Below are 25,372 nucleotides of genomic sequence, written 5' to 3'. Positions count from 1 at the left end.
TCAAGTTATGTGACATAAACATGCATTTTTATGCGTTTCTATGGATTGAATTGAAGTGCAACCCAATAATGTGCTGTTTTAAAGTAAAAAAAAAACAATTAAACATGAAATATTTTTTGAAAAACTGCGGTGCCATTACAAATTAATTTAGAATATTTAACAGAACATTGGTAACATCTGCCAATGTCACTATTGAACGACTGACCATATCATTTTGGAAATTTTGTAGTTGCAACAGGGTGACGAAAGCTGCTAACTGTGATGCAGTGTTCTTGAGATGGTGGGGAGAAGACAGCTGCGCATCGCAGTGAAACTAGCTTGTGCTTCCTGTTTGGTTCACAGTTAGTCACCTTAATCTGGAGAATTCACACTGACACTTTTCTGGTAAGTGACCTGAGAATTTTTAAAACGACAAAAAACTCTTATTTAGAACTTCAAACTTTCCATTGCAATTGCAACAATCCTTTTTTTTATTAAATAAAAAATCACCTTTGACTTAATAGTGTCTTGTCTTCATGTTGGAAAGATGAATTTATTATGTAGGTTGTGTGACTAGTACTATCGTGAAATGAAACTGATCTTTTCTTGTTTCTGATCTCAGACGGCAGAAGCACCAGCAGCCTCGATGTCAAACCCAGTGATAACCAACCCGCCGAGTGCTGGTGGCTACGGAACAAATGTCCAGACAGGACAATGGAGCACTGGCCTTTGCTCCTGCTGCAGTGACATGCTGATCTGTGAGCTTCTTCATAACGTCAACATAATGTCGCTGTCACTCCTTGAGAACGTATATGTTTTTTTGGGTAGGTGCTCTTGGCTGCTTCTGTCCAGTCGCGTTGGGCTGCTATACTGCCGTTAAATATGGAGAGAACTGCTGTTTGGGCCTCGTGCCAGGAGGTCTTACGGCTATGAGGACGCACATGAGACTCACTTATGGAATTGAGGTGCGTATGATTCTTATCTCAGCATTACATTTACAGTGCATATGGTGTGTTTTCCAGTAAAAATGAGGACGTGTTCACTTGATCATGCAATCCTTTCACCACAGGGGACAATATGCAACGACGCCTTGATGACGTTCTGCTGTGGACTGTGTGAAACTTGTCGAATGGCTCGAGAAATACGCATTCAGAACGGAGAGGTTTAGGGAGCACCGACGCAAAAAAGGGGAAAGAAGTTGACCCACTACATAACTTCGATTCATTCGTGACGGTCATCTATACATTTTACTAGAGCTGTCAGCTGAGCTTGACCACTGAAAGCAACGTGTTGCCCACTGACTGTAGCTCAATGTAAAAACATTCATAAAACTGAATTCATCTGTAACTCTTGTCTTCTTGCTTTTTTGTTCCAAAAATAAAAATCTGAACTATTTCCAGTGTGTTCACTCATCTATTTTAACTTAAAAGAGTGAGAAATCTAGACTTTTACAAAAGCATTATTACTGATTTATTTCTAGTTCTGGTTTCGTATCACCTTTTTGCAACATTTTAAACAATAAAAATCAGTACTGTGTATTTTTTAATGTTTGTTTATTTATTTGTTTGTACAGTCAGGTCACAACCTATCTTTTTTTAAATTTTACTTTTCAAACAGGAATTTAAGCTCCAGTGAAAGGGCCTGGTTTCACTGTAGTTAGAGTCTTTAAAACAGTCAGGAAGCTATTAAAGGATTTTCTTCTTTTTTCATAAAGTCGCTGTATGTTGTGTCAGAAAGTGCGTGCATATTTTAAGTCTACTGAACGTTCTCTTATTTTATTATTGCAATCATTTCACATTCGTCTTCAATAGCTAGACTTTTTCACACGAAAGAAAAAACATAAACCCGGATTTCACAAGTTTCAGCTTCTTCTGACGTGGCATCCTCTGATTGGCTCTTCCGTTCGTGGCCTGGCAACCAGATGAGGCTTCGCAGTCATCCCCGCAAGCTTCACTGCTAGCTAGCCGTTAGCTCCAGCTAGTGTTCGCCTTCTTGCAAAAACGGTACGGAATTTCACCATGTCCTCGCGAACCCTGCCCCTCCTCTTCATTAATCTCGGCGGAGAGATGCTTTATATTCTGGACCAGCGACTTCGAGCCCAGAATATCCCGGCTGACAAAGCGAAGAAAGGTATTTAGCGCAGCAACACATCCCAGACACCCCCGTGTTATGACAGATACGTCACATTTCGACTAGCATGTAAGTTGTTAGCCACAGTCCTGTTAACATTTACTTCCTGGGAGCGTTTTATTGTTCGTCTGCTCGTCACATGATACATTTCGTTGGAGGCTGCACTAAGAAACGTGTTTAACAAGTGGGTACTGTCATGAACTGTTGGTTTTCCCATTGACATATGCATTAATTTAGTATTCATTTATCAAGTATCCAATTCAGCTGCCTGGAAAGAGGATGACAGACGAAGAGGTATTGCTGAAAAGTCAAGTACATTTTGCGCTTTGCTTGGGTGCAAAATAAAAAAAAAGTATTGACTTATTGACTTGTAACGACTGTTTAATATTTCAACACATTCATTGACTAAATGCTTTACCGTTCGGAATAAAAAAAAAATAGCTTTCTCATATCAGCTTTGCATTATAAGAAGATATTAGAAAATATAGAAGCGCCACCCTGCCATAGTGTGATGTCCCAGTTTCTTTGGGATCAGCCTCTTCCCTCGTGCTTGCTTGCTTGCATTTATATAAAAATATCTCATAAACTTTACGCCTTGCTTGTCAAATGTCAATCTAAATGTTTAATCTGGATGTAAAAGTATGATTCCAAAGCGGTAATGACCACTTAGATTTGGATGGATTTATCGGAGAGCCTCAACAAAAATTACGGATTGCAATTACACAATTACAGTTCTGTATATTTGGAATTACATTTGTGTGTTAAAATGTTATTTGTAGCACTGACGCATTACTATTTTTTACTGACGATTATCTATTCATAGCTCTGCCTGTAGTTCTGATATATCAGTTATATGTAACGCCCGGCTGCTTGAGTTAATGTATTTCCCACCCACTTAATTCTGATGATATACCCACTCAGGTGAGTCCTCAATTTACCTTTGGATTTTCCTCTTTTTGCCTGTCCAGTTATGAATGACATCATTACCACTATGTTCAACAAAAAGTTCCTGGAAGAGCTCTTCAAGCCTCAGGAGTTGTATTCCAAGAAGGCCCTGAGGACGGTGTTTGACCGACTAGCCCATGCGTCCATTATGAGACTGAACCAAGCAAGCATGGACAAGGTAGAGTGCTTACATGTTCCTAGGTCAGTTAAGTTTACACTTAAAGTTAAGCTTCATTATCCAACCTGAATGTCCCTATTTCTCTTTCCAGCTCTATGACTTAATGACCATGGCGTTTAAGTATCAGGTTCTCCTTTGTCCTCGGCCCAAGGACATCCTCCTCGTGTCATTCAACCACATGGATGCGATCAAGGAGTTTGTGAAAGATACTCCAAGTGTCCTCGGTCAAGTTGATGAGACGTATCACCAGCTGATAGAGGTTTGGTCTGCGTTGGCCCTGTGCTTGTTTGATAGGACAGTGAGATGTCTGTTTGTCCAAAACCTGTATCCACTTTAGTGACTGCAAACAAACAAAGCCAATAACATTTCAAATGTAACTTTTTTTTTTTTTTTACAAATCAAGAGGGTACGTTTTATGTGTTGTGATTGATTTTATTTTCTTGTTTTTGTTTTCCCCTGCAGATTTACACACCGTTGTCAAGTGGTGAATTCCAGTTAATAAGGCAAACACTTCTTATATTTTTTCAAGATATGCATATTAGGGTAAGTCGACGTTTGAGTTTTAAGGTGGCGGGGATTCTTATTATCCATAGTTTACCCGTTGAACATGCATCTTCATCTTGTCTTCCTTTCTCGCTGTTATTTTTGCATCAGGTTTCTATTTTCCTGAAGGATAAAGTGCAGAACTCGAACGGCCGCTTTGTGCTTCCTATTTGTGGCCCAGTGCCCTGTGGGACTCAGATCCCGGGCTTGATAAGGTAATACTGCACAAGGCTGGTATAATCTCAAGGCAAAATGTAAATATTGAGGTGAATGCTAGTGAATAGTTTTCAGAAGTGCTTGCTTTTCTCTTTCCTGGCAGATCTTAAATGGTTATTTCAGGCCGTCTGCAGCTAATTGCATTAGTGAGGTTCTGTTTACAAGCATTTAGTCTCTAATTTTAGTGCAGTGTCTGACTCTGCTTACACAGTGACTTATTTAAATGAGTTCTTTTTTTTTATTCCAGGATGTTCAGCTGCACTGGTGAAGAGGTCAGCCGGCTACAGTTCAATAACGGGGGAAACTATGCTGCTGCTCTCCGAGAGGGTTCTTTTGACCTGTTTGGTGATAGAGTCACCAGACTTGGGACAAACATGTGAGTGTTAAAACAAATAAACCTTAGTGAAATTGTGAACTGTCTTTATGGAATGAGTCTGCTCAAACGTTCCCCCTTATGGTCTGCACCTCGCCTTGCTTGCAGGTACAGTGTGTGTCGTCCAGTTGAAACGCATATTTCAGGAACGTCCAAAAATTCTGCACAGCACACGAAGGTGAAGCCGGTTTACTGTTTCTGTACAGCTCTTCCACTCTCAAGTATCTAACTTCCTGATGGTCAACAGGTCAACACCGCCCCCAACCCTCTGGCCAAAGAAGAACTGAATCTGTTAGCTAAGTTAATGGGTGGCTTAGATTGTCAGACACCAGGGAACACAGACACTGGCTTTCGAGTGAATCTTTTTGCGACTGATGAGGAGGAAGAGTGGGTATTCTTTCTAAGCATAGTTTATCATTTGATTTTGGTCAGTTGAAGACAGGTTTGTTTATCCACAGAGAGGCATTAGTATCAAGACCGGATGAACTGTCATATGGAGTCATTAACATCCAAGCAACAAAGGTAAATAATAGTGTCATAGTATTGTTTTTTATGCTCTAAACCTTATGATGTCTTGTCTGAATTGTTTTTTCTCAGGACCAACAAACCAATGCTGAGCTAGCCAAGATCATCGGCGAGTTCAGTGTGTCTCAAGAACAGTCTTCTAGTGGAAACAGTAAAGGTGATGACCTTCTGGCCATGATGGATGGCCTGTGAACTAATTGACCAATTGCTCACGCTTGCTCTAAAGTCTGCTGCTGCTCCAATGACTTGAGAAAGAGGTCCCGCCCGTATGAGTGCATAACTAGGTGTTTGTGAATGAAGCCAACCAAATAATACGTAACATAATTAACACATTGTGAGAAACGGTCCCATTTCTATGTACATGATTGTCATTTTCAAACATGCGTATTGTATTTCAATCCTGATATTTTGGCTCATATTGTGCCATTATAATTGACTATGTATTAAGACACTAAATTACAGATGATTTCAGCATTGAATTGTCAAATGCAACAATGCACCGTCAAGGTTTTTTGCTCATTTCAAACACTGCTGCAAGGGCGGCTGGACTAACTGCCCTTTCTCATGTGATCCAAACCGGTTGTGTAATCTTAACATGAATCCATAAATTTTCCAGTTACTCCCAGAGTATTGTGGTTTGGACGGAGTGCATTGTAAATGTATTTATTTATTCGTGTCAATGTGTATAGTAAGGTTAACTTGCGATGTTAGAATGTGCATTTTGATAAACAATTATAATAAATCACTTCATGAGCTTGACCCATTTGACTGGTGATTCGCGTGCTGTTGTAGTTAAGAAGATCGAACACTAGGGGGAGCTCTGTCACCTTTTTGCGCGCCGTTACTGCGACTGTTGCAGTGTGTGAGGCATCTATGAGACAAAATTCAATCTACTTTGTGTCGCTAATTCAATTCTTGTCTCTCTAGGATAGCATTGCAAAACTCAGTCAGGGATTTGAGTTGTATAACTCAAAGAAACGTAATCTGGTTTTGTGAATCACATTCTATTGGTTTCTGATTGTTCTTTTTTTGTGAATGCTGAAGTCTTCCTGGTTAAAAGAAAACAAAAGGAATTTAATAGTTAAATGCGTCCTGCAACAGTCTCCGAGCCTGTCCTTTTTTGGACAGTAATATACTAAGGCACAAAAGAATACTGTCTCACAGACAATGTAGAGGTTAATAATGCTAGAGTGTAACCACACTTTAGAACTAAGGTGGTTGGTGCTAGGGTTGCTGGACTTGCTGGTCTTTTGGAAACTCCTACCTGGGATTTCAGCATACTGAAGCAAACAGTTGTCTTGGCAGTTTTTCCCTGTCTCGTCGTACTTAAATGTTTACTCCTCAAGTCACCCACGCTTGGAGCCACATGAGGTGAACATCACATCTGCAAAACATGCTGGGAATCGATTTGAGCACAGTATCTGGTGCGAGCAGAGGACAGATGTCATTTCGCAATCAGTCCCTTTTATTCTGAAACAACACTTGAATTTAGCTTGACTTACTTCAGTCACATTCTTGATTTGTCTTGATGAGTTCAAATGAAATTAATTTACAAGGAGCAGATTATTTCCCCAAAATCCATGACACACTTCAGTCATGCTGTGATCATCTTCATTCATGATTCAGCTTCCTGTTTGACAGCTGTGGGTGGTACTGACAAGCGTTTCATCTGGCTGTGACCATGTGCTCTGCTGTCTCAGATCAAGAGGACAAATTCAGCTCTTTAAAAGTATCTGAAACCGCGTTCTGACTTGGCAGGCTTCTGTTATGCCTGCGGTCGGAATTTTAAATGTCGATTGATGTTTAAAATTAGATTGGATGTGCTGCTCCAAAAGTTAGTGGCCTGTCGAAAATAGCCACATAATAAGTGACTGAGGAAAGACACAGACACATTTCAAAATTATATTCAGTCTTGGGATTTCAACATTTGTTAATTGAATTCTCGATATTTGTTTTACATCCTATTTTTCAACCACATATACGTTGTTTTTCGTCCTGATTTAATTTATTTTACCCAAGCATGTCAACGTATGTAGTAATATCTAATGGCGAATTAATGTGATGTGTTCCAATATTTCTCATATGTTTCACGATTCCATCCAACTCCCCGGATCACATATTCGTGGAAAAATAAATGACGTAATCACATTTCAGTCAGAAATAGTTTCATCATCAGTTTAGAAATATTTACTAGGAGGAAAAAAAACGTGGTATGTGCGTCCTTATTGGTCGAATCCAGCTGTCGATCACACAAGTATGTGCGTCATTTCCGTTGTCAGGTGGCGCTGTCGCTGTGGAAAGATGCGATTAGCGAAGAGCGGAGGCTTTTCCTTAATGGCTCTACTCGGCTCCAGAAACTAGACCAACCGATAGCAAAGCTTCGATTGGGGGACTTCATATTCCCATTGCCGCAGTTGCCCCAGAAATGCCCATGTTGTAGACCGACAAGGCGGACTTTTAAGCGGTGGTTTTGGCTCGAGGTAAGCGACGAGGTTGCTACTAGCTTCCTGGCAAAGCTATCCAGCTGTAATGTACTTTGTTTAAATGGCCTCTCGGCTGGCGCGGTGTCGTCCTCGCCCGGTGCTTGGAACCAAGCAACCCGAGCAAAATGCGCCGAGGTGACTCGAAGGTTTAACTGCCACACTTTATAACCAGCACCGAAAATCCTGGTGTCGAGTCTGTCTCCCTTTGTGTGGCCGGTTGGCTGTAGCCGTGGAATTCAGTCGGCTTCCCCGTGTGAATAACTCCGTGCACACATGACCGGTTGGATTTAAATATAACCCGCAGGTCGTGTTTAACTTCGTCATGTGCTTCCAGATTAAATATATTCAGCTAAATATGATTTATGCCTCGTTTCAGTCGGCTGAAGTCAACCGTGTAGTTGGCAAACGTGTTCTAATCATGCGGTCCTTTTAACTCCACCGCAGTGATCTAATTCCACTTACAATAGATATAGCGCTTGTGCTTTCGTAAATGAAACAACCGCCAATGTTGACACTTTGATCTTTTTATCTCTTGGTTTAAGTTTGTTTTTGATACGCTGCAGTCATTAAAGTTCTGCATTCTATTTAATGTATTTATGATGTGAAACATGGAAGCACTGCTTAGTTTAATAAAAGGTATTGTGTATTTCGAGAGCCTTTTTAAAATTTCCTGAATAGCACATGGGTTTGGTGCAGCTTTAAGATCAGCAGAACAGCTGAGTTATTTGGTCCTGGTTGTGTATGCTGACCTCCATAGTCCGAAAACAGTTACTGCATTTAGTTTTGATTCCATTTGTCGCCCTGTTATTAACAAATACATTCCCTTTATCAGGTAACTGTTTGGATTGACCAGCTGTTTGCAACAGGCTTGTACAGCTGATATTTATTAATGCAACAACTGTTAGTTGTTTAGATCTACATGTAAAGAGTTATTTTTACGTGTGTGCAGTTATTTTTAGCATCTACTGAGTAGGCTGCTTGAGTTAGAGTGTAATTGGATATCAATCAGCAATTATGACTCGTTGCTTTTTTGGTGCCAGCTACATTTGCATTTCTAGACGGGTGGCGTGGAGCGTGGCGGTGGGCAGTTCTCGAGGACATCTATTTGTTCTGATACTATTTAAGGATCCCACATGTCTCGTAGGCACAGAAGTGTCTCTCGCCTCCTTTTTTGTGTGATATGATTCAGAGACTGTATCTGTTCTCGTCCTCCCAGCGGTACAGTCAGAGGCGGTCGTGCTCTCAAGATCGCTGGCTGAGCAAGGAGGCGCGGCACTGTCAGAAAAGGGTAGTTGTGCACTGTCATCGCACTGATGTCATCTAGGTCGGTGTGCATTAGTTGGTTGGAATGACCTTTGCTTTTCAAATGTTTCAAGGGGTTGGCTTTGCAGCTTAACACTTTGGTGTTTAGTCACTGGATGAATAGCCCCTATGTCATGCCCCAGTTTCAGATACAAGTCCATGGTGCATGGATAAGTGTAGTTTTATGTTAAACAAGCTGGATGTATTAATGCAAATGCTATCTGCCATTCAATTTCCGATTGTATCTTTATTATAGCTATTTTTGGACACATTTTTAAGTTGATTTGTGTCCTAAGGACATATGATAACAGGTAATTTGAATTCTCTCTATTGCTCCCTTGTGCCCTTTAATGCTCAGATGATGGTGTTTGGCGCTTTGACTAGTCTGCCACTTTGTAGTCATGGATGAAACGGATTGCAATATACTTTATTTGTGACACCCACATAATGTGCTTAAACCAGAGACTGCACACAGGAAGTGAGGATGTCCCTTGAGATGTGATGTGTTGGCTGCCAAAGTAGCAGTACTCGGCTTTTGATAGGTGGTCATGGATGACATTACAATGCATGTTTATCTTCACAGTGCTCTTGCGTGTCCTGCTTAGAGGTTTTTCCTGCGAAGTGCTTGCTTGCTATCAGCAACGTGACTCGTGTCACTTCAGCTTGCGCAACAAACGCTGTCAGACCCCTCAGCTCATCAGACGCAGTGAGTGATGACTCGTGTAGCTGGAGACAGATGGGCAAGAGACAGTGATGATGACACTGTCTGCTGTCTGGGATCAAAAAAAGCCTCATGGAAGTGAGAATTCATACCAGCCTGCTCTGACTGCCAACTGTGCTAAAATGCCAACTGGCTGGTGGTACAAAATAAGAGCGCAAGCATGAATCACGAATGGATTGTTTTTTTGTTTTGTTTTTTCTGAGAGGGGGAGGTCGGGTTATGGGGTGGAGCACGTACGATGTAACAATGTGATAGGTTTAAAGAACCTCTTGTTACAAGTTTCATTTATTCTTAATAGTTTTGAATAGTCTTGAGCTACTGTAGTAGCTGAGTAGAAGTCACTTTTTATCTGTGTGGCGCTGGATTGTTTCTTTCATCCTCCTCCATTTGTATGGATGATTAAAGAGGAATGAAGTTGTGATTTGTTGTCTTTCTCACCCCTTTTGACTAGACCTCACACATGTCGCTGTTAAGTATACAACAGTAAATTTCCATCAATAATTGAATCCTTCAATCAACTTACTTCAGAGCAGACCCATGAAGGTATATCTGATAATGACAACACGATGCTTGAGTGTTGGATGACACTTCTGAAGATATTTTATATTGGTGCTGTGTTTCCCAGAGATTTTTGTGGTATTAAGTCAAGCAGCGATCTCGTGGTCGTCAATTTTGCACTGGACTGTGCACTTTGGCACTGACATTTCAGCGTTGCAAACGACTGAAGGCTCTGTTGAAATTTGGTAACATCTGCTGTTCTTGTTGCTCTGGGTAGCTAAACCTGCACGCACACATCAAACTTTCATCTAGTTCTCAATCGAGTAAAAAAAGGAACGCAACCAGCCATTTAATGTTACTGCATACTGTTTTTTTGCATGCTGTTCTGTTATTGAGTACTGTGCTGAGGATCTGTATACTGGAGTGCGGGAAGTATTTTATTGTCCTAAGTCAGAAACTTTGAAATGTGTGAGCCACTTACCACTCTTTACTGGAGTAAACTACTCGTGTGATTCCTTTTCGTTTTCTTGTTGCCTTTGAAATGTGTATGCAAATTTTGGGTTGATCTCACTGCTCATTCCAAAGCGCTACTTCCTTTCTTGTTACGGGAAACAGATGAGATTTCATCACATAGGAATTCTGTACCGCCACGTAAAGCAGACTTCTTGAACTGTGGAACTCATGGTGGTAAATTTGCATTCCGGTTGGAGTACATTTTCTAATGATGTGTCATGGTCTTGCTGGTTCTTTTTGCATGTTGCTCCACTACTTTCTTATCATCATGAAAGGGCAAGGCTTGTTGGTGCGGCTGCATGTGTCAGCCTTGTTCACATGCAAGTGTTCCTTTCATAGGCCGGCCATCTGAAGATAAGCTGGTTGTACAGATTTTCAGATAAAACGTGGAGATTAAGACCAAAAGGATTTGCTGAACATCGAATGCAGCAGTCGGTAAAACCAAATCGTGTCAAATATGGAGACACACTTGAAGGACTCTCTGTCCTGGTCTCACGATGATGTGATGCATTTACATGAAATCTATTTAAATGGAAGCCTCTGGCACAGTGTGCCTTGTGTGACTGGGAGATTAAATCAGAGGTGTCACCAGTAACACCAGCAGGCATTATTTTGAATGGAGCTGTAATGGTCTCACATTCTTGCTGAGGTGTTGGTAAATGTGTGGGTGGGATATTTAAATGTGTGAGGAGGAGCTGCCCTTGAGGTTACCTCTGCTTATTCTCCCTTCCACCCTGCAGGAATCGGGCTGGTTTCTACTTCACTTTAGGAGACTGTTTGAAGTTGAATTTCTTTCCACAGCATGTCCAATGATTCTTGTTACATCCTCATGACTCTTTGATTTGGACTCTCATCAGATCTATCGTCTTTCACAGCCTCAGCATGTCCAAGCGGCGTTCCTCGGACAGGGGTGCTGGAGATACTACAGGCAGGGCCAACAAGCTGCAATGTCCTGGGATTTCCGGCAGTAACGCTAAGAGAGCTGGGCCATTCATTCTTGGTAAGGAAGTGATGTGCACTCTCCTGGTCTTTTTTACTCAAACAGTGTCTTCTCTGCGCATTGTTTCAGTAAGTCAAGTTTGTGTCTAAAACGTCAGTAGCATTTGTGTGTCTTGAGTGTGCAATTTGTGGGGTGTCTGCGTGAGTTGTCCTGAGGCAAGAATGTAAAGAATGTGGCTGATCCCTATGACATCGACCAGAGAGGTCTATGTTTATTAGTTAAATAGGTGAGATGTGTTGCAGTGAAAGCTGCTGCCCTCGTGTTTTACAACAGTTTTAGTGCCATATGAAGTCGATAAAATATTCTCACATTAATATATGAGGTCATGTGTTTTGAATCCATATCAAAAGCGTAAATAAAAAATGTGCAATGGACAGGTAACAATTAAGCACATTTCTCGGCCAACAGGAGAATATATAAATGCTGTTTTCTGGTCAAAAAATAAAAGTTGAAAAGGTCAGTCACATTAAAAACAAATTTATATGGTTGGTGGAAATAAAATTCTCAAATATCAAGATGGTTAGTTTAATCTACAGGACGAAAGCAAATCTGTTTACACACAATTATACACTGCCCATCTTGAAGAGAAAATGGCGATCACTTGTAGCCCATTGAACCTTGAAAACATCCTAAAAACTATTTTATATGGAGTATTGTTTCTTTGAATATTAACCTGCTATGTCAATTACAGTGCTTATTTTAATGTTGCTTACCGGACGGGGATGACAAGATGGTTTACATTTATTTGAAGGGAACCAACAGCAATGCAGAAGCCGAACAGGAGATTAGAAATACGTAGTTTTTCACACAGTGTGAAACAGAATTTCTCAGTTGATTCCCGTGACTCATGCGTACATGTGGACATGTGTTAGTGAGAAGTGTGAAATAAAAACGTCACACCGTCGAGTGTTGGTGGATGAATGCAGTCTGATGAGCAGTGAGAGCAAACATTCTCTGCCTTTTGGTCATGCAGCTGTTCTTCTTACGCTTGCAGGGCCTCGTCTGGGCAACTCACCAGTCCCCAGTATAGTCCAGTGTTTGGCTCGGAAAGATGGCACAGATGATTTCTATCAGCTCAAAGTAAGTGGAAAAACTAAACTTTGTATTGTATGTATTCTTCATAAACCTCTTGCCATTTGAACTATTGACCAGGCTTTGTCAACATTGCAAGCCCTCTTTTTCAATGTGGCCTATGCAATTGCATTATTGGGGCTATTGGCTGTCAGGTACAAAAGGAAGACTAATGAAAAAGAATGTAAGGTGGAAGTTTTTTTGCCCATCTGGAATGTTGACTTCTAACCCCTGTGGCCATTTAGAGTCTGCTCATATGTCTAGTTAGTCACCCAAGTGACAACTCATCTGGACTTGTGATGGCAAATAAAATGGTAAATATATTTTGTCAGACCATTGTGTTTCAGTCGATGTTATATTGGATTTGCTTTTGCAATAACCACATGACATAATTTTGGATTGCCTTGTCTTCATTAGATCCTGACACTAGAAGAGCGTGTGGATGCTGCTGGGGAGACACAAGAGGAGCGACAGGGGAAGATGCTGCTACACACAGAGTACTCGCTACTTTCTTTGCTGCACAACCAGGACGGTGTGGTCCACCACCATGGCCTCTTCCAGGTACATCCACAAATCTGTCAGCTTTTTCACTTGATGGCGCACCGATTGAAAAATGTCAAGTGACTCCTGCTTCTCGTTCTCAAGGATCGAGCATATGAAATAGTTGAAGACATGGAAGCTAACAAGGTGCGAAAGATGAAGAAGAGGATCTGCCTGGTGCTAGACTGCCTGTGCGCTCACGACTTCAGCGACAAGACTGCAGACCTGATAAACCTCCAGCATTATGTGATCAAGGAGAAGCGTCTCAGCGAGCGCGAGGCCATCGTCATTTTCTATGACGTTGTGCGTGTGGTCGAAGCCCTTCACAAGGTGAGTTGTCACATGTTGGTGGGACCCTGTCATATTTGTCTTTTTATGCAATATTTATTTGGATTAAGCAGATGTAAGAATAACTGACCTTAAACGTGTTTAATTTGAGTGTGCAGCACAAAATCAAAAGTGATGATGTTGTAAAATCATTTTGTGCTGATTTTTCTCTGATGTTGTTTGTATGCTTTCTTCCTGTGATGACTCATTTCCCATCCCAGCGGGCCACACCCAGGAACAATGATTGTTTTGATACCAACTATGGACTCTGAACATAATGTGTCTCTTTTTTCTCTTCTGTCTGCAGAAAAACATTGTGCACAGAGACCTGAAGCTTGGAAACATGGTGCTAAACAAACGGTGAGACCACATGGGGTTCATGTGTTGGGAATGGTCACGAAGAGTGATCTTTCTCATGAGATGTGGTTAGTCATTTTAGCTTGCCAGGAAGTGCTTCTGCCTCCACTTGTGTGCTTGTGTGTAGGTGGGAGAGTGTGTGAGCGAGCACTCTCATGGTTCCAGCAGCATGCGTCTGATGTACACTTGGCTTTGAACCCGAGCTAGGGTCACATACCCTAACTAAACGTGTTTAGAAATCCAAAGCCACACTCTTTTGTGAAAGGCTCCACGACCTTACGCTGCGGGTCGTGTAAATGCTGATGATGCATTCCACGTGGATAGATTGGGAAGGTGGGTTGCAGGCTGGTGAGGAGAAAAGATTATATGGCTTGGTAGTTGGCACCAGCAGTCAGTGAGTTATCCTGCGATTTGGTACATATTTTCCTCCTGGTACTTCAAAACTAGCCTTCAGTTATTTGCTACAATATCTGGTATGTGTCACCCTATGAGGAGGGTGATGTGAAATTGAAAACACAGTAGTACATCGGTCATGTTAACACTGTAGTAGATGAAACTGCGCTCACTCAAAACTGGCCGTACATGTGTGTGTGATGAGTTGTAACACCATGTACTGAGTCATCCACCCTGCATGCAAGTTCATTCACTCACATGTTCCTGTGTTTTATTTATTTTTGACCAAATCCATTGTTTCCCTGAGGCTTGAGCCCGATGACCCCGACCAGGAGTAGCTGCAGTAGTCTGGTTGTGATGAAACCGGTGTGTTTTGGTTGAGGGGAGGAGGGAGTTCTAGACAGAGTAGAACACTTCGTCCCAGCTGGAGACAAAGAAGAGGCCTGCCAAAGGCCCCATAGCTCAAAGCTGACTCACACCACCATGCACGTCATACACAGGCAATCGCACAGTCTCACTCAGTCTTCCTCGAGTGCTTCCATACTTCATCATGAAATTTGTTTTTCCAGCCCCTGTCACCTTTTATTATCCCTTATCACCTCCCTTTCTTCTATTTCCTTTTTGTTTCCTGTATCAAATTTTGCTTACAGCCTTGTTTTGTCTGATGCCCTTCCACTCTGCACACAGAAGATTGTGCAAAATCGCCATCACTCAAAATACAGATGTCTATGACACTCAGCAGTTCAGGCATCTGTGATGTTATTTCCCCTCTGCACAGCAATCTCTTGTGAAAGCAGGATGTTGTAAATCAATCTGCAGCATCTCTCACTGTGTGTTGGTAGTGTAATAACTTCCTCGAAACGCCTAAATAATGGAGTCAGCTTGAATAACAGTCTTCCATTTTGAAAGGCGTGTGAAACCGAAACTAATTTCTGTTCAGACTGATTTAACTTCTGTGTCTCATGAGTGTGCTTTGATTTAAAACAAAGCTATTGTCAATGAAATATTTGTTAATAATGTTCCCACAACATGGGATTTGTATACATTAATATCTTGTCCAAAAGTATGCCCTACCCTAGAAAACCATTTTGGTATTTTTTTTTTTCAGTGTCGGCTTATTTGTGAAGTTTTGGTTAAAGCACTTCAGCAGGACTATTTGGAGGTCTGCATGTTTGTCTTGTTTGTCAACAAGTTTGGATGACTCAGAGGTTGCTACCGGACTAGAATTTTGCTCTAGGCTAGTATCTGTAGAGAGCTTATCCAACCCAGTAAACACTGCACAAAATGCAGCAAAATAAAGCTGTACGCTTCAGTCTGAGTTTTTACTACGCTATTTCTCAGCTGTTATTTGTTTTACTGTGCCGGAACACCAACAGGCTGGTCTGTGTTGATTAGACCTTGGAGAAGTTCAAAATTCCACTGCAAAATGTTAGATGTCAGATTTATTGAAGAGAGGAATGCATTGTTTATTTTAATTATACCTATATAAGTGTCACATGACTATTCTTGTTACTTTAAACATTTCTAGGTCAGGATATGCATTTCAGCACAGAGTACGCCTCAACTGGACAAAGTGCGCACAAAATAAATTCAAAAATCTTCAACCACTTTTTATTATTGTCTTAGAACCCGATTGTTATCGTTATTTTAGTCCTAAAAAATAAATAAATAAATCTGTTCAGTAGTTCATGCAGTCATTAAGTAGGACGTCAAAAATTATCTTTATATATTTGTTTATTATTATGTGACATTTTGTTTACAACTGGTTTAGTTTCAGCATTATGTTTGTGGCAGGAGGTCACCAGGTTTCTGGTTTCCTGCCTCCCTGAGATCACATGACTTGGAAGCAGAGACTGTGTGATGTCTTCAGTCCTCTGGGAACCTTACCTCACGAGGCAAACATGCAATTTTCATTTGCTCTTTCTCCAATGCATGAATAGCTGCATGCATCGCGATGTACGCCGACAAAAGAATAGACCTCGCTTTTATGTGTGCAGTCTTTGGAAATCCCTTTGTCCCTTCAGCCCTTGTTTACTGTATATACATCTGAAGTTTTGACCACAGGGATCGCTTAGCTTTTGTCTCATGTAAGGCTTCATGTGATTAAAGTTTTAACATCAACAGACCATCTTCTCTGTGCTGACGAATGTCTCTTGTGATGGCTCTGTCAGATGCTTCAGTGCTCACCATTATACACATGACCATACACTCACTTTGGCTTTTACCACCACACTCCAGTAAGACATGCATATTTGCTCAGTTATTTAATTGCGGATTTTGAGCGTCCTACCTTGAATCATTATCAGTTTCACTAGGCAGCAGGTTGACTCATGTTTGATCAGTGGGTGGCCATTTTTTTCCACTGGTTCATCTTATTTGAATCAAAGTTTAGGACTCATTGCAACCTGGTTTCGCTGTGCCGTGTGATCTTGATGAGTCACACAAACCCTTGAACACCTCATTGTTTCCGAATAAACCAGTTCAACCAAAAGGACGGAGGATGACAGTGAGCTGAATTTGACTCATTTAAGTGTCAAAGTTCATTCTACGTTAAAAAAGCATTGATATGAAACATTATTTGGTGAGGAAAGTATTGGTGGTTGCGCCCTCTCAAGACTAGCAAAACCAAAAAAAATTGTATTCGTGAATGCACCGTCTTTTTATGCTTATCGAAAGTGTCCTTTTCTTTTTTAAGAACCCACCGAATCACCATCACCAACTTCTGCTTGGGGAAACACCTGGTGAGTGAAGAAGACCTGCTGAAAGACCAGAGAGGAAGTCCTGCATATATAAGCCCTGATGTATTAAGTGGTGAGTGAAAACGTTCTTTGTTGCCAAAGTTGCTCATGATACTGGAAGTGGAAATGATGAATGCTTAATTTATATCTAAAATACAGTGTGTTCTTCACCAGTCTTTACATCTATCTGTTTGTCACCATGAATCTTGTTGTGTGTGTGTGTGTGTTTGATATGAATGTGTGGATTCTTCGTCACTGGTTAAACACCGACTCCATTTCCTGTAATGAGTGGCCGTGCAGTTGTTGATTTTGGACTAGATGAGTTCCTGGCACACACGTGTTATGCAACACATTGCAGTCGATCTTGTTGATGTGCGGATACTGCACTTAAAAAAGGGGGCTTGTCGCAATCTTGGACAAATTAAGGACACACCGTTTCCTGTTACTTACTTTCAGTTTGAGTGTTCGAGATGGTTTAGGATTTTCTCACGATTTGTCGAATAAGGAAGTGACTTTCCTCACGCTGCGAAAGCCTTGTTTCTTGGAAAAGCAGAAATGATTTTGAATGGTTCCCCTGGAAATGTTCTGAGAAGAAATGGACTCTTGCTTTTGCCATCTCTTATTTATTCCACAACGCTCTCTATGGTAGATAATGCTACACCTTCAGCGCTTCAAAAGCGAGATACTGTGTGTATGCGTGCATGCGCTTGTCTAACGTGACAGCCACACAATTTAGAGTCGGTGACTCACGCAGTGATGAGTCATGAGCGGGGAACTACTCCCATCCACCTCCCCCCCTCCCGCTCCGTGTGTGTGCGCTGCAAGCTTGAACGCAATTGCCTGTGCCGCCCGCCCGACTCTCACCACAGCGAGTCTCCTGGAGTCGCACAGTTTAATTGCCTCCAGTGAGCAGGTTATATAACCTTTCATTTTATCTCTTCATCTTATTGAATTATTTTCCGATGACGGGCATTTACCTGCAGAAGCCATGTGGATTTTTCTCCACCTGTCTCAACACCAGGAATGTTAATATAAATGCAAATATAGTGACAAGAACAGGAATCTAAAAGATGGTATAATATCATCATGAATCTGCTCCCCTCATTCGTAATTTTTTTCTAGAGAGCACATGTTCCTGAGTGTAGTGGATACTGTATATGGTAGAAATGTTTGACATTCTGCATCTGGAAAACCAGTGTTGAGTCACTCACAGAGCAAGTTGTGGACGTTGTTCGGGCAAATGTATTTTAATCATGTCTTTGATCCACTTCAGCTGAATACCAGTGAGGCAACCTCGTGGTGGTGCAGTTGATCATTTACTTTAACACGTTCACTTATTCTAAAGTAAGGTCTCAGCATTGTTGTAAAACTGCTTTATTTTTTTTCTCTGATACTCAACCTTCATTTCATGGACTGACTGTCGCTGCAGCTCTGGTCAAATTTAGAGTCTTTTCGGCACTGCAGAAGGTGTTTCTCTTCTTATTTTGATGCTTTAAAACTCTTGTCTGTTGATAAAAGAGTCTGCATAAGCTCTTACACAACGATTGATCCAATTTCCTGTTTGCAGGTCGGCCATACCGCGGCAAGCCCAGCGACATGTGGGCTCTCGGCGTGGTCTTGTTCACCATGCTTTATGGCCAGTTCCCTTTTTATGACAGCATACCTCAAGAGCTCTTCCGAAAGATCAAGGCTGCTGAATACACCATCCCAGAGTGAGTGGCATAATACATCGCGATGAATGATACTAGATATTTTGGTTTTGATCTGTATCAGAATGTGTGGGTTGAGATGAAATGGTTCTTGCCTTTGTATGATGAGTGAATGTAAACAGTGCACCAAGACAGGGAGATGAAAGGGCATTCCAGGTGAAGCTAAAGGCAGGATGGCAGATGAAAAATGTCGTTCATGCCTTCCATTTTCTCGATGCCTGTTGTCAGAGATGGCCGTGTGTCCGAGAACACTGTGTGCCTGATCCGAAAGCTGCTGGTCCTGGATCCTCAGCACAGGCTGACTGCAGGAGAAGTGCTGGAGTCCCTCAGTGCCATCATTGCATCGTGGTAAGCGCTCCCCCTGCTGGACTATTAGCGCTTTGCATGGCAGTTTAATAACCGCACCATTTGTTTGGTCCGACAGGCAGTCGGTTTCCTCCATGAGCGGCCCCTTGCAGGTTGTCCCAGATATTGATGATCAAGTCAATCACCCGGAGCACCTACAAGAGGTACTATTGTCTGTCTTCCATCCACAAAATACACAGGAATGTAGAGGGACGTCTCATGTAGAGGACAGGTGTGACTACGGTGGACGATCAAGACGGGTTGAATAAGGCTTTGTACATCTCCTGCCCCACGATGATTCTGATCAGTGGATGTTGTGGTTTGCTGCAGGCCAAGGCGATCGAAGAGTCTTCACAGTACGAGTTTGAGAACTACATGCGTCAGCAGCTGTTGCTTGCCGAAGAGAAGATCACTATCCACGAGGCCAAGAGCTTCCTCACCAAGCGGCAGTTTGGCAGCCTCCCGCCTGTGAGGCGACTGGGTCAAGACGCGCAGCCCGTCAGCCCCTTGGACGCAGCCATATTGGCTCAACGTTTCCTTCGCAAATAATCCTCCGTCGCCCCGGTGAAAGAGGTCGCTGGACTGTGTGGGCCTCACTGAACTTCCAGGCCAGGTTGAAGGTGGGATTGGGGAGGAACTGAGCTGGAGCAGAGTGGCATCCCATCCTCCTCCTCTGCTCCAGCAACAGCCCACCTCGCCCTGGTCCCCTGAATACAGGGTCACGTAGCAAGCCCATTTCCTCTCCATTACACCATTGCTGGTCCAGTCACCGATCTTACCCTCTCTCACTGGTTCCTCCGCAGATCTGACCCAGTCAGGTCTGCAACATCAAATCTACCTCCTCCACGTTTTCTATCGCTCGCCGTTCCCCGACCAGGAACAGAGCCTCCACACCACCGGTGACATAAAGCATTACTGTTCTCTCTCTCCGGAACCTTCCGTCGGGTTTCCCTTGAACCGAATAAGCTTTTAATGACAGTAGCATTTTTACCCTGACCTTTGACATTGAAGGCGTCTGCTTTAGCTCGTCCCTGTGGACTATCTATTTTTAGCATCCAGGCAGCTACTGTGAGGTACCTGGAAGACACAAAGCCAAGAATGAAACTATGCCAAGGCGTATTGATGGTAAATCTTCCTGAGTGCCATTAAAACTATGTGGCGCCGTCATGTTTCCAATGCCAAATCATGTCTTCAAACAAAATACAGCCACGGAACCGGTACACGCCGTCAGTCGACCACCACCCTCCCTCTGTTCGAGTGTGAATTCTTCAATCCAGTCTCTGTACCCTTGAGTGCGTGCGGCTGAGCCTTTAAGCTATTTTACAACCTTCTGTTATCTGGCCCACTTTCACGGCAAACACTGTGAAACCAGAGCACGCTTGGACCGTGGTCGCTGTCCGGCATCATGGGTGATCATCATGTGTTAGAGCCATTGTCGGGGCGGGGGGGTGAAACTGAAGTGTGAGACTACAACTTTTTTTTAGGTTGATTTTTTTTTTTTTTTTTTGTGATTAAATGGTAACTGAATGGGAGTCACTTTTATTGCTTCTCTAAAAAGTAGACAGATTACTAGGTAGCTCGATGGTAACAGATGTGTACACAAGAATGTTTTGGAGCTCGTACTTGCCCTTCATCCCTAAGATGATACACCGCCCTCAGTTTTCGTTGGTTTGTTCCCTTTCACATCAGCTCCTCAATGGCTCCAACACATTCTCCCCACATCCTCAATGGAAATGCGCATCCTCTGGAAAACTGCTGGTGACTGTTCGCGTTTCTATTCTTCCTCCGTTTACTTCACCATCCAGCTGGAATATTTATCAATCATCTTCATTTGAGTTATTTATTCTCACCTTGGTGTCAACTTTGCTCATCACTGCAACCATTAGGGTTCAATGACAAGGCTTTCCCCTCCTTAACTTATGCTAGTAAGGTTGTTTTTTTTGCCCCCCATTTTCATTTGTGTACAGCTTAAGAGTAGCAACTGTCACCTCCATTTTCCAATCACAAAGTCAGTGGTCGACTCAAGCTACACTAACTAGACTGACTTTTGCATATTCCTTACTGGGAAATGGTGTGTGAGATGTTCCGAGACGTTTTTTGTTTTTAAATACACAAACTGCACTCTCTGGTCAGTATGTAAATATTACACCACAACAATGCAGTTTTTTTTAAGGATACACACACACAGGTAGTCATAAATTGAAAGCCACATCTAAGTCCAAACTAGCAACGCGAGGGTTTTCTCCCACCTCAATGTGAAGTTTGTGGTTCAACAGCAGTATTGTAGTTCATCAGAAGAGGTCGTGTCGTAGCTGTCGGTGGTTTCTGTGCAGTGTCTCATGCCACGAGTCACAATTCCGCCCCACATGCAGATCAATAGATTTTAATGTTGTTTGCCCTCTTGAAAAGTGTTCTAGCTTGTGGGTCGTGCCACACTGAATGTTAGTCTGATTCCAGAAGCATGAGCGTCATGTGAGGTGAAACTGTTGCATGATTTGGACAGGCAAACATAATTGGATATTGAATCAACTATTTCTCCTCTTTAATTCTTCCCCCCCCTTTTTTTTTTTTTTTCAAACTTTCTTCCACACTTTTCCAGCGTGCTCGCTGACTGCTTCACCCGGACACTCTGTGTAGGATCATGTGTTATTAAAGCTGCTCGATCAGAAACGGGCGTCTAGATACATTGAAAAACTGCGTAATTGTACAGATGATAAACACGTTTGTATAAAAACATATTTTTGTACTTCATCAGATCTCTACATGCATGTCAGCAATAAACTTTGATATTTAAAAAAGAAGAAAATGCTGTGTTGTGGTATTTGAGAGGGTGCTTCGGTTCGCCTGTAGGGGGCGCGCTCTTACCGTCATGTAGATGGAGAAAGCAGAAATGCTCTGATGGCCGCGTGCGCCCGTGTTTTTACATGATGAGCTCAGCAGATTCTGAGGGAAACCTGTGTGAGGAATTTGGAGAATATGGAACGCTCAACTTTGTGTTTGCTCGGCCAGACTCTGCCTCTGATACTGTTCTGTGTCAGAAAGATCGCTTTATTTTATTAAAATGTTTGTGTTTAATTGCTACTATTTCAACAAAACCAAAGGACAGGTAAATGTAGTCAATAATACAGATTTTCATTTCCTTTTTATAGTCGTTTAAAAGTTAACTCCCCAACTTCATGCTCTATACATTTTTTTTAAATATAAATTTTCATTTCATTTTTTTTGCAACACTGCTTTATTTTTAATTCAAACAGCTTTGGATTATTTATTTATTTGGCGGTGTGGGGGGTGGTTAATCTTTGCACATACTTAAAAACAAAAACCTCAAGCTCCTTGAATTAAAAACAGGACAGATTTTTGTACCAGTATTGGATGCAAGGAATTATTTTTAGAAATACATTTTTTATATCAATTTAGGAAACTGAGAGGAAGCGTGTTCTTTATATGAACAAACATTGTATTTTCCACTTTTTCTTTAGACTCAATGCCTTTGACTTAAAGACTTTAAGTACAACATAACAGGATTTATGTTTAGGTCTTGCAATGGGGTCAGTCTTATTGATTCGTTTTTTTTCTTTTTTTTTCTTTGAAACTGCACAATGATGTGCCTCAATGATTTGACTTCACTCAGAAGAGTCATGTATTAGACTGAATGTATAAATAAATGACTTGAGGAAAGTGAGCGTTTGTGCTCGGCAGCCCAGACCAATGCAGAACTTGTTCCAAACAATGTGGAGGGAGACAAATTCAAGCATGTCAGAGGTCACAGCCTCCCAGATGTTTTGTCTTCCTTAACTACAAGCAGCTGGTGTGGAGGAGCTCCATCCCCAGAACCATGTGTCAAACAAATTAAAGTGTTGATTGAAAACTACGTCAGACATCTGCAATGCTTCGGCTTAATTGGCTCCGCTGAGCGGGGAAGAGCAGGATCAGTCCAGCCGGACTCAAGCTAAATAAGAGACGGCGGCTTCCAGATGTGCGCTGATTCCATGCGTTTAACTGGTAGCAGAAATGAGAAGTGTCTGTTCTCAAAATGAGTTTTGAAGCTGAGAAGTACACGAGGAACGTGGAGTGTGTGAAACCCCAGCTGCTACTTCACTCTCTGAACTGTTGAACTCCAGTTTGGTAAAAGCTTTTGCGCCTGAAGCTGTGTATTCTTATGGCCAATTTAAGGACACTTTTTTATTTGATTCAAAATGCGTGTCTACATCACCTCCCACCTCTTCGCCAGGCCTTTCTCTGAGGAATACATTTAGGTGACCACCTAAACACACTGCCGGGATCCATGGTTGCTGCATTTGATTTGACATTCAAGTCTGTTTATTTGAGGTTTTAGCCAAAACCCTTAGCGCATTATAGTTTACTGCCGTCAACATGAAACTTTGAAGTCAGTCTTCCGTATTGCCGCACACTTTTAGAGTGACAGCAACAGTAAAAAATGTTCCCCTGCCACATCACAGACGTCGGCAATAGATGTTGTAAAAGTGCCACCAGTTCTACGGAGACTTTGTTGTGGGCCGACCACACGGCGCCCCCTGCAGTAAAAATGATATCATGAAGAAGTTCTTTTGAGTCTGCTTCTTTATCTGAACTTGTTCAGTTCACCACACCCAGGAACCACATCCACCTCTTTTTGTATATAACTTTTCAAATGCTTGGACACCAGATATTATGACCTCCTACCTTTACAACCGGAGCAAAGACATTGAAATGAACCGGCAAAAAACAGTGACAAGGCAGCCACGGATCACATGCTTGCCTGCACTTTCAATAAATAAATAAAAATGTACTTTAATGAAACACTACGGAGCAAGTGTTCACCTACAACTAGATGTGGTCTCACCTTGGTCCCGGCCTGGCTGGACTCTAGATTTTTTGTGTGGACCAGTCAGGACTTCTGTGATTTAAGTCAGTTGTTTTTGAAAAGCCACCACCAAAATGGAACCTTTGTGGCCATTGATAAACTTGCTTTACGTCAGTGACTAAAGGAAAATGAGACCTCAGACCTTCCATGTCAAGCTAGCTCTGAATGCAACTTTTGTCTAGTCAATAATTTCCTTTATTCATCATGGGGGTTATGAAGTTGGTGTGATAGTTTCTGTCTATCCATTTGTTAGAGAGTAACTCAAAGCCATATTTTAAATACATGTAGGTTCGTTCGGATAGACAATGGCAAGTACCCTAACGTGTTCTGAATTCAGTTTGGTCTTGTCTGAGTCAGGCTGGTGTTTGCCACTGTAAAACAGATTTAAAAAAATAAGAATCTTAGTGTGGACAACTTGCCGTTGTTCATGACTCCCTTTTCTACGTCAAATTCAAAGGTTGGCTTTGTGCGAGAGCGGGTCAGAACCTCTTAAACAATCCCCTGAAGCTCCTCAATTAACTCTGTGGTGCAGCTGCGAAACATCTTCTGTCCTTGACATCATCTGGAAGAGGAACTTCTGTTTCATGTCTCCTCCAGAAATGACCTGCTCGTTCATACGATAATGACTCTTCAGGGAGTTTACAGTTGACCTCTTGCTTCAAGTGTAATGGCCCGTTTAACCTCCCGCATATTTCACAGGGCTAAATTCAATGTTGCGCGGGTTTGACTTGACGTTTCAAAGCCTCAGTCAAATGACATATTCCTATTGAGACCTGCTTCCACTCCGCCGCCCCTCCATCCGTCAGCGGTAGACCTGAAACAGCCGACGACTGAGTGCGTCATTTTCAAACTGCCCGCTAACGCTGAACATCTGGTCCACCCGGGACTGGGGTGACCCACTCAATGGGAGTCCTTGTCCTTCCTTTCAACGCTTCGATACCGACCCACCGCGAGGTGAACAAGGAGGCGTGTGTTCTTTACGGTCATAGTTTACGGAAGGTTGCTGAATCAGTTCCGTACGATCCTGGAAGGACTTCACTTGTATTCCAACAAACCTCAGAAGGGCTTTGGTGAGGTCGGCACGACCGCTTTGCTCCGCACCTCAGCGGGAAGATAACTCTTCTGGAGCGTCTGTGGGGAGGCTGTCTGTCAACACCCTTTGAGCTCACGCCGCCTTCTCCCTCCAGCCAGCCGGGAAACACACTTGATAAAATCACACACCTGCGGAAAACATGGCCGACACAGCCTCATATTTCACTTCTATTGATGGGAGCCACTGAAAGTATTTAAATGAACTCTATATGTTGCACTTCCATCCTCTGAGAAGCCAACTTCTGCCAAAAGCAGTCATTATAGGTTTTCGGCGTAACGCTCGACTGAGCGCCGGGTCTATTCTGACTCACCCCGGCTGAAATGAGCATGCGGTGGTTTTCACTCATCACTGGGTGACAAACATTCACATGGGCTGTAATTCTTGTGGTTGTGCCTCCAACCCCAACGAGCCATGGGTGGAGTGCCACTTACTAAAATCATAGCGGGATCCTTGCCAGCGGTGCCAAGCACTCATGAAGAAGGAACAAGTCTGGACCCAAGTGTCTACACGCTGGCCTCGATCTGAATTC

At 42.4% G+C, this 25,372-nt stretch overlaps 3 protein-coding genes across 9 annotated transcripts; all 3 read left to right on the top strand.

The window, feature by feature from the left end:
• The first annotated feature begins 273 nt into the window (after positions 1-273).
• LOC128768352 (cornifelin homolog) lies at positions 274-1,364 on the top strand. Its single transcript, XM_053881179.1, has 4 exons — positions 274-384; positions 602-737; positions 808-944; positions 1,049-1,364. Exons 2-4 carry the CDS (start codon positions 626-628, stop codon positions 1,145-1,147), a joined length of 348 nt encoding a protein of 115 aa, XP_053737154.1. The 5' UTR covers positions 274-384; positions 602-625; the 3' UTR covers positions 1,148-1,364.
• Positions 1,365-1,885: 521 nt separating this feature from the next.
• oscp1b (organic solute carrier partner 1b) lies at positions 1,886-5,630 on the top strand. Of its 5 annotated transcripts, none has more exons than XM_053881027.1 (11): positions 1,886-2,109; positions 2,362-2,403; positions 3,078-3,232; positions 3,324-3,491; positions 3,695-3,775; positions 3,887-3,990; positions 4,239-4,367; positions 4,473-4,542; positions 4,612-4,751; positions 4,823-4,886; positions 4,962-5,630. In XM_053881027.1, the coding sequence occupies exons 1-11, from the start codon at positions 1,998-2,000 to the stop codon at positions 5,079-5,081; spliced, it is 1,185 nt and encodes a 394-aa protein (XP_053737002.1). In that variant the 5' UTR covers positions 1,886-1,997; the 3' UTR covers positions 5,082-5,630. The 5 variants fall into 5 exon arrangements, with proteins under 5 accessions (XP_053737002.1, XP_053737003.1, XP_053737006.1 ...); XM_053881029.1 differs by lacking the exon at positions 1,886-2,109 and adding an exon at positions 2,185-2,293; XM_053881028.1 differs by lacking the exon at positions 2,362-2,403 and having other exon boundaries at positions 1,888-2,109.
• A 1,543-nt stretch (positions 5,631-7,173) lies between these two features.
• On the top strand, positions 7,174-21,658 carry stk40 (serine/threonine kinase 40). 3 transcript variants are annotated; one of them, XM_053881420.1, is made up of 11 exons: positions 7,174-7,369; positions 11,282-11,406; positions 12,401-12,486; positions 12,895-13,038; positions 13,123-13,347; positions 13,652-13,704; positions 16,790-16,905; positions 18,400-18,544; positions 18,770-18,889; positions 18,966-19,050; positions 19,217-21,658. In XM_053881420.1, exons 2-11 carry the CDS (start codon positions 11,289-11,291, stop codon positions 19,433-19,435), a joined length of 1,311 nt encoding a protein of 436 aa, XP_053737395.1. In that variant the 5' UTR covers positions 7,174-7,369; positions 11,282-11,288; the 3' UTR covers positions 19,436-21,658. The 3 variants fall into 3 exon arrangements, with proteins under 3 accessions (XP_053737395.1, XP_053737394.1, XP_053737396.1); XM_053881419.1 differs by lacking the exon at positions 7,174-7,369 and adding an exon at positions 8,107-8,696; XM_053881421.1 differs by lacking the exon at positions 7,174-7,369 and adding an exon at positions 8,795-8,985.
• Positions 21,659-25,372: the final 3,714 nt, after the last annotated feature.

Source organism: Synchiropus splendidus, chromosome 12, assembly GCF_027744825.2.
Source record: "Synchiropus splendidus isolate RoL2022-P1 chromosome 12, RoL_Sspl_1.0, whole genome shotgun sequence".
Lineage (NCBI taxonomy): Eukaryota > Metazoa > Chordata > Actinopteri > Syngnathiformes > Callionymidae > Synchiropus > Synchiropus splendidus.
Note: the sequence above shows the minus strand (reverse complement) of the source record. Positions and strands in the feature narration are given on the sequence as shown.

Coding starts and splice junctions, on each gene's coding strand:
- LOC128768352 (XM_053881179.1), top strand. CDS start 626: ATGTCAAACCCAGTGATAACCAACCCGCCGAGTGCTGGTGGCTACGGA. Junction 738..807: donor CTGCAGTGACATGCTGATCT/GTGAGCTTCTTC, acceptor TTTTTTGGGTAG/GTGCTCTTGGCTGCTTCTGT. Junction 945..1,048: donor GACTCACTTATGGAATTGAG/GTGCGTATGATT, acceptor CTTTCACCACAG/GGGACAATATGCAACGACGC.
- oscp1b (XM_053881027.1), top strand. CDS start 1,998: ATGTCCTCGCGAACCCTGCCCCTCCTCTTCATTAATCTCGGCGGAGAG. Junction 2,404..3,077: donor AGAGGATGACAGACGAAGAG/GTATTGCTGAAA, acceptor TTGCCTGTCCAG/TTATGAATGACATCATTACC. Junction 3,233..3,323: donor ACCAAGCAAGCATGGACAAG/GTAGAGTGCTTA, acceptor TTCTCTTTCCAG/CTCTATGACTTAATGACCAT.
- stk40 (XM_053881419.1), top strand. Junction 13,705..16,789: donor AACATGGTGCTAAACAAACG/GTGAGACCACAT, acceptor TTCTTTTTTAAG/AACCCACCGAATCACCATCA. Junction 18,545..18,769: donor GCTGAATACACCATCCCAGA/GTGAGTGGCATA, acceptor GCCTGTTGTCAG/AGATGGCCGTGTGTCCGAGA.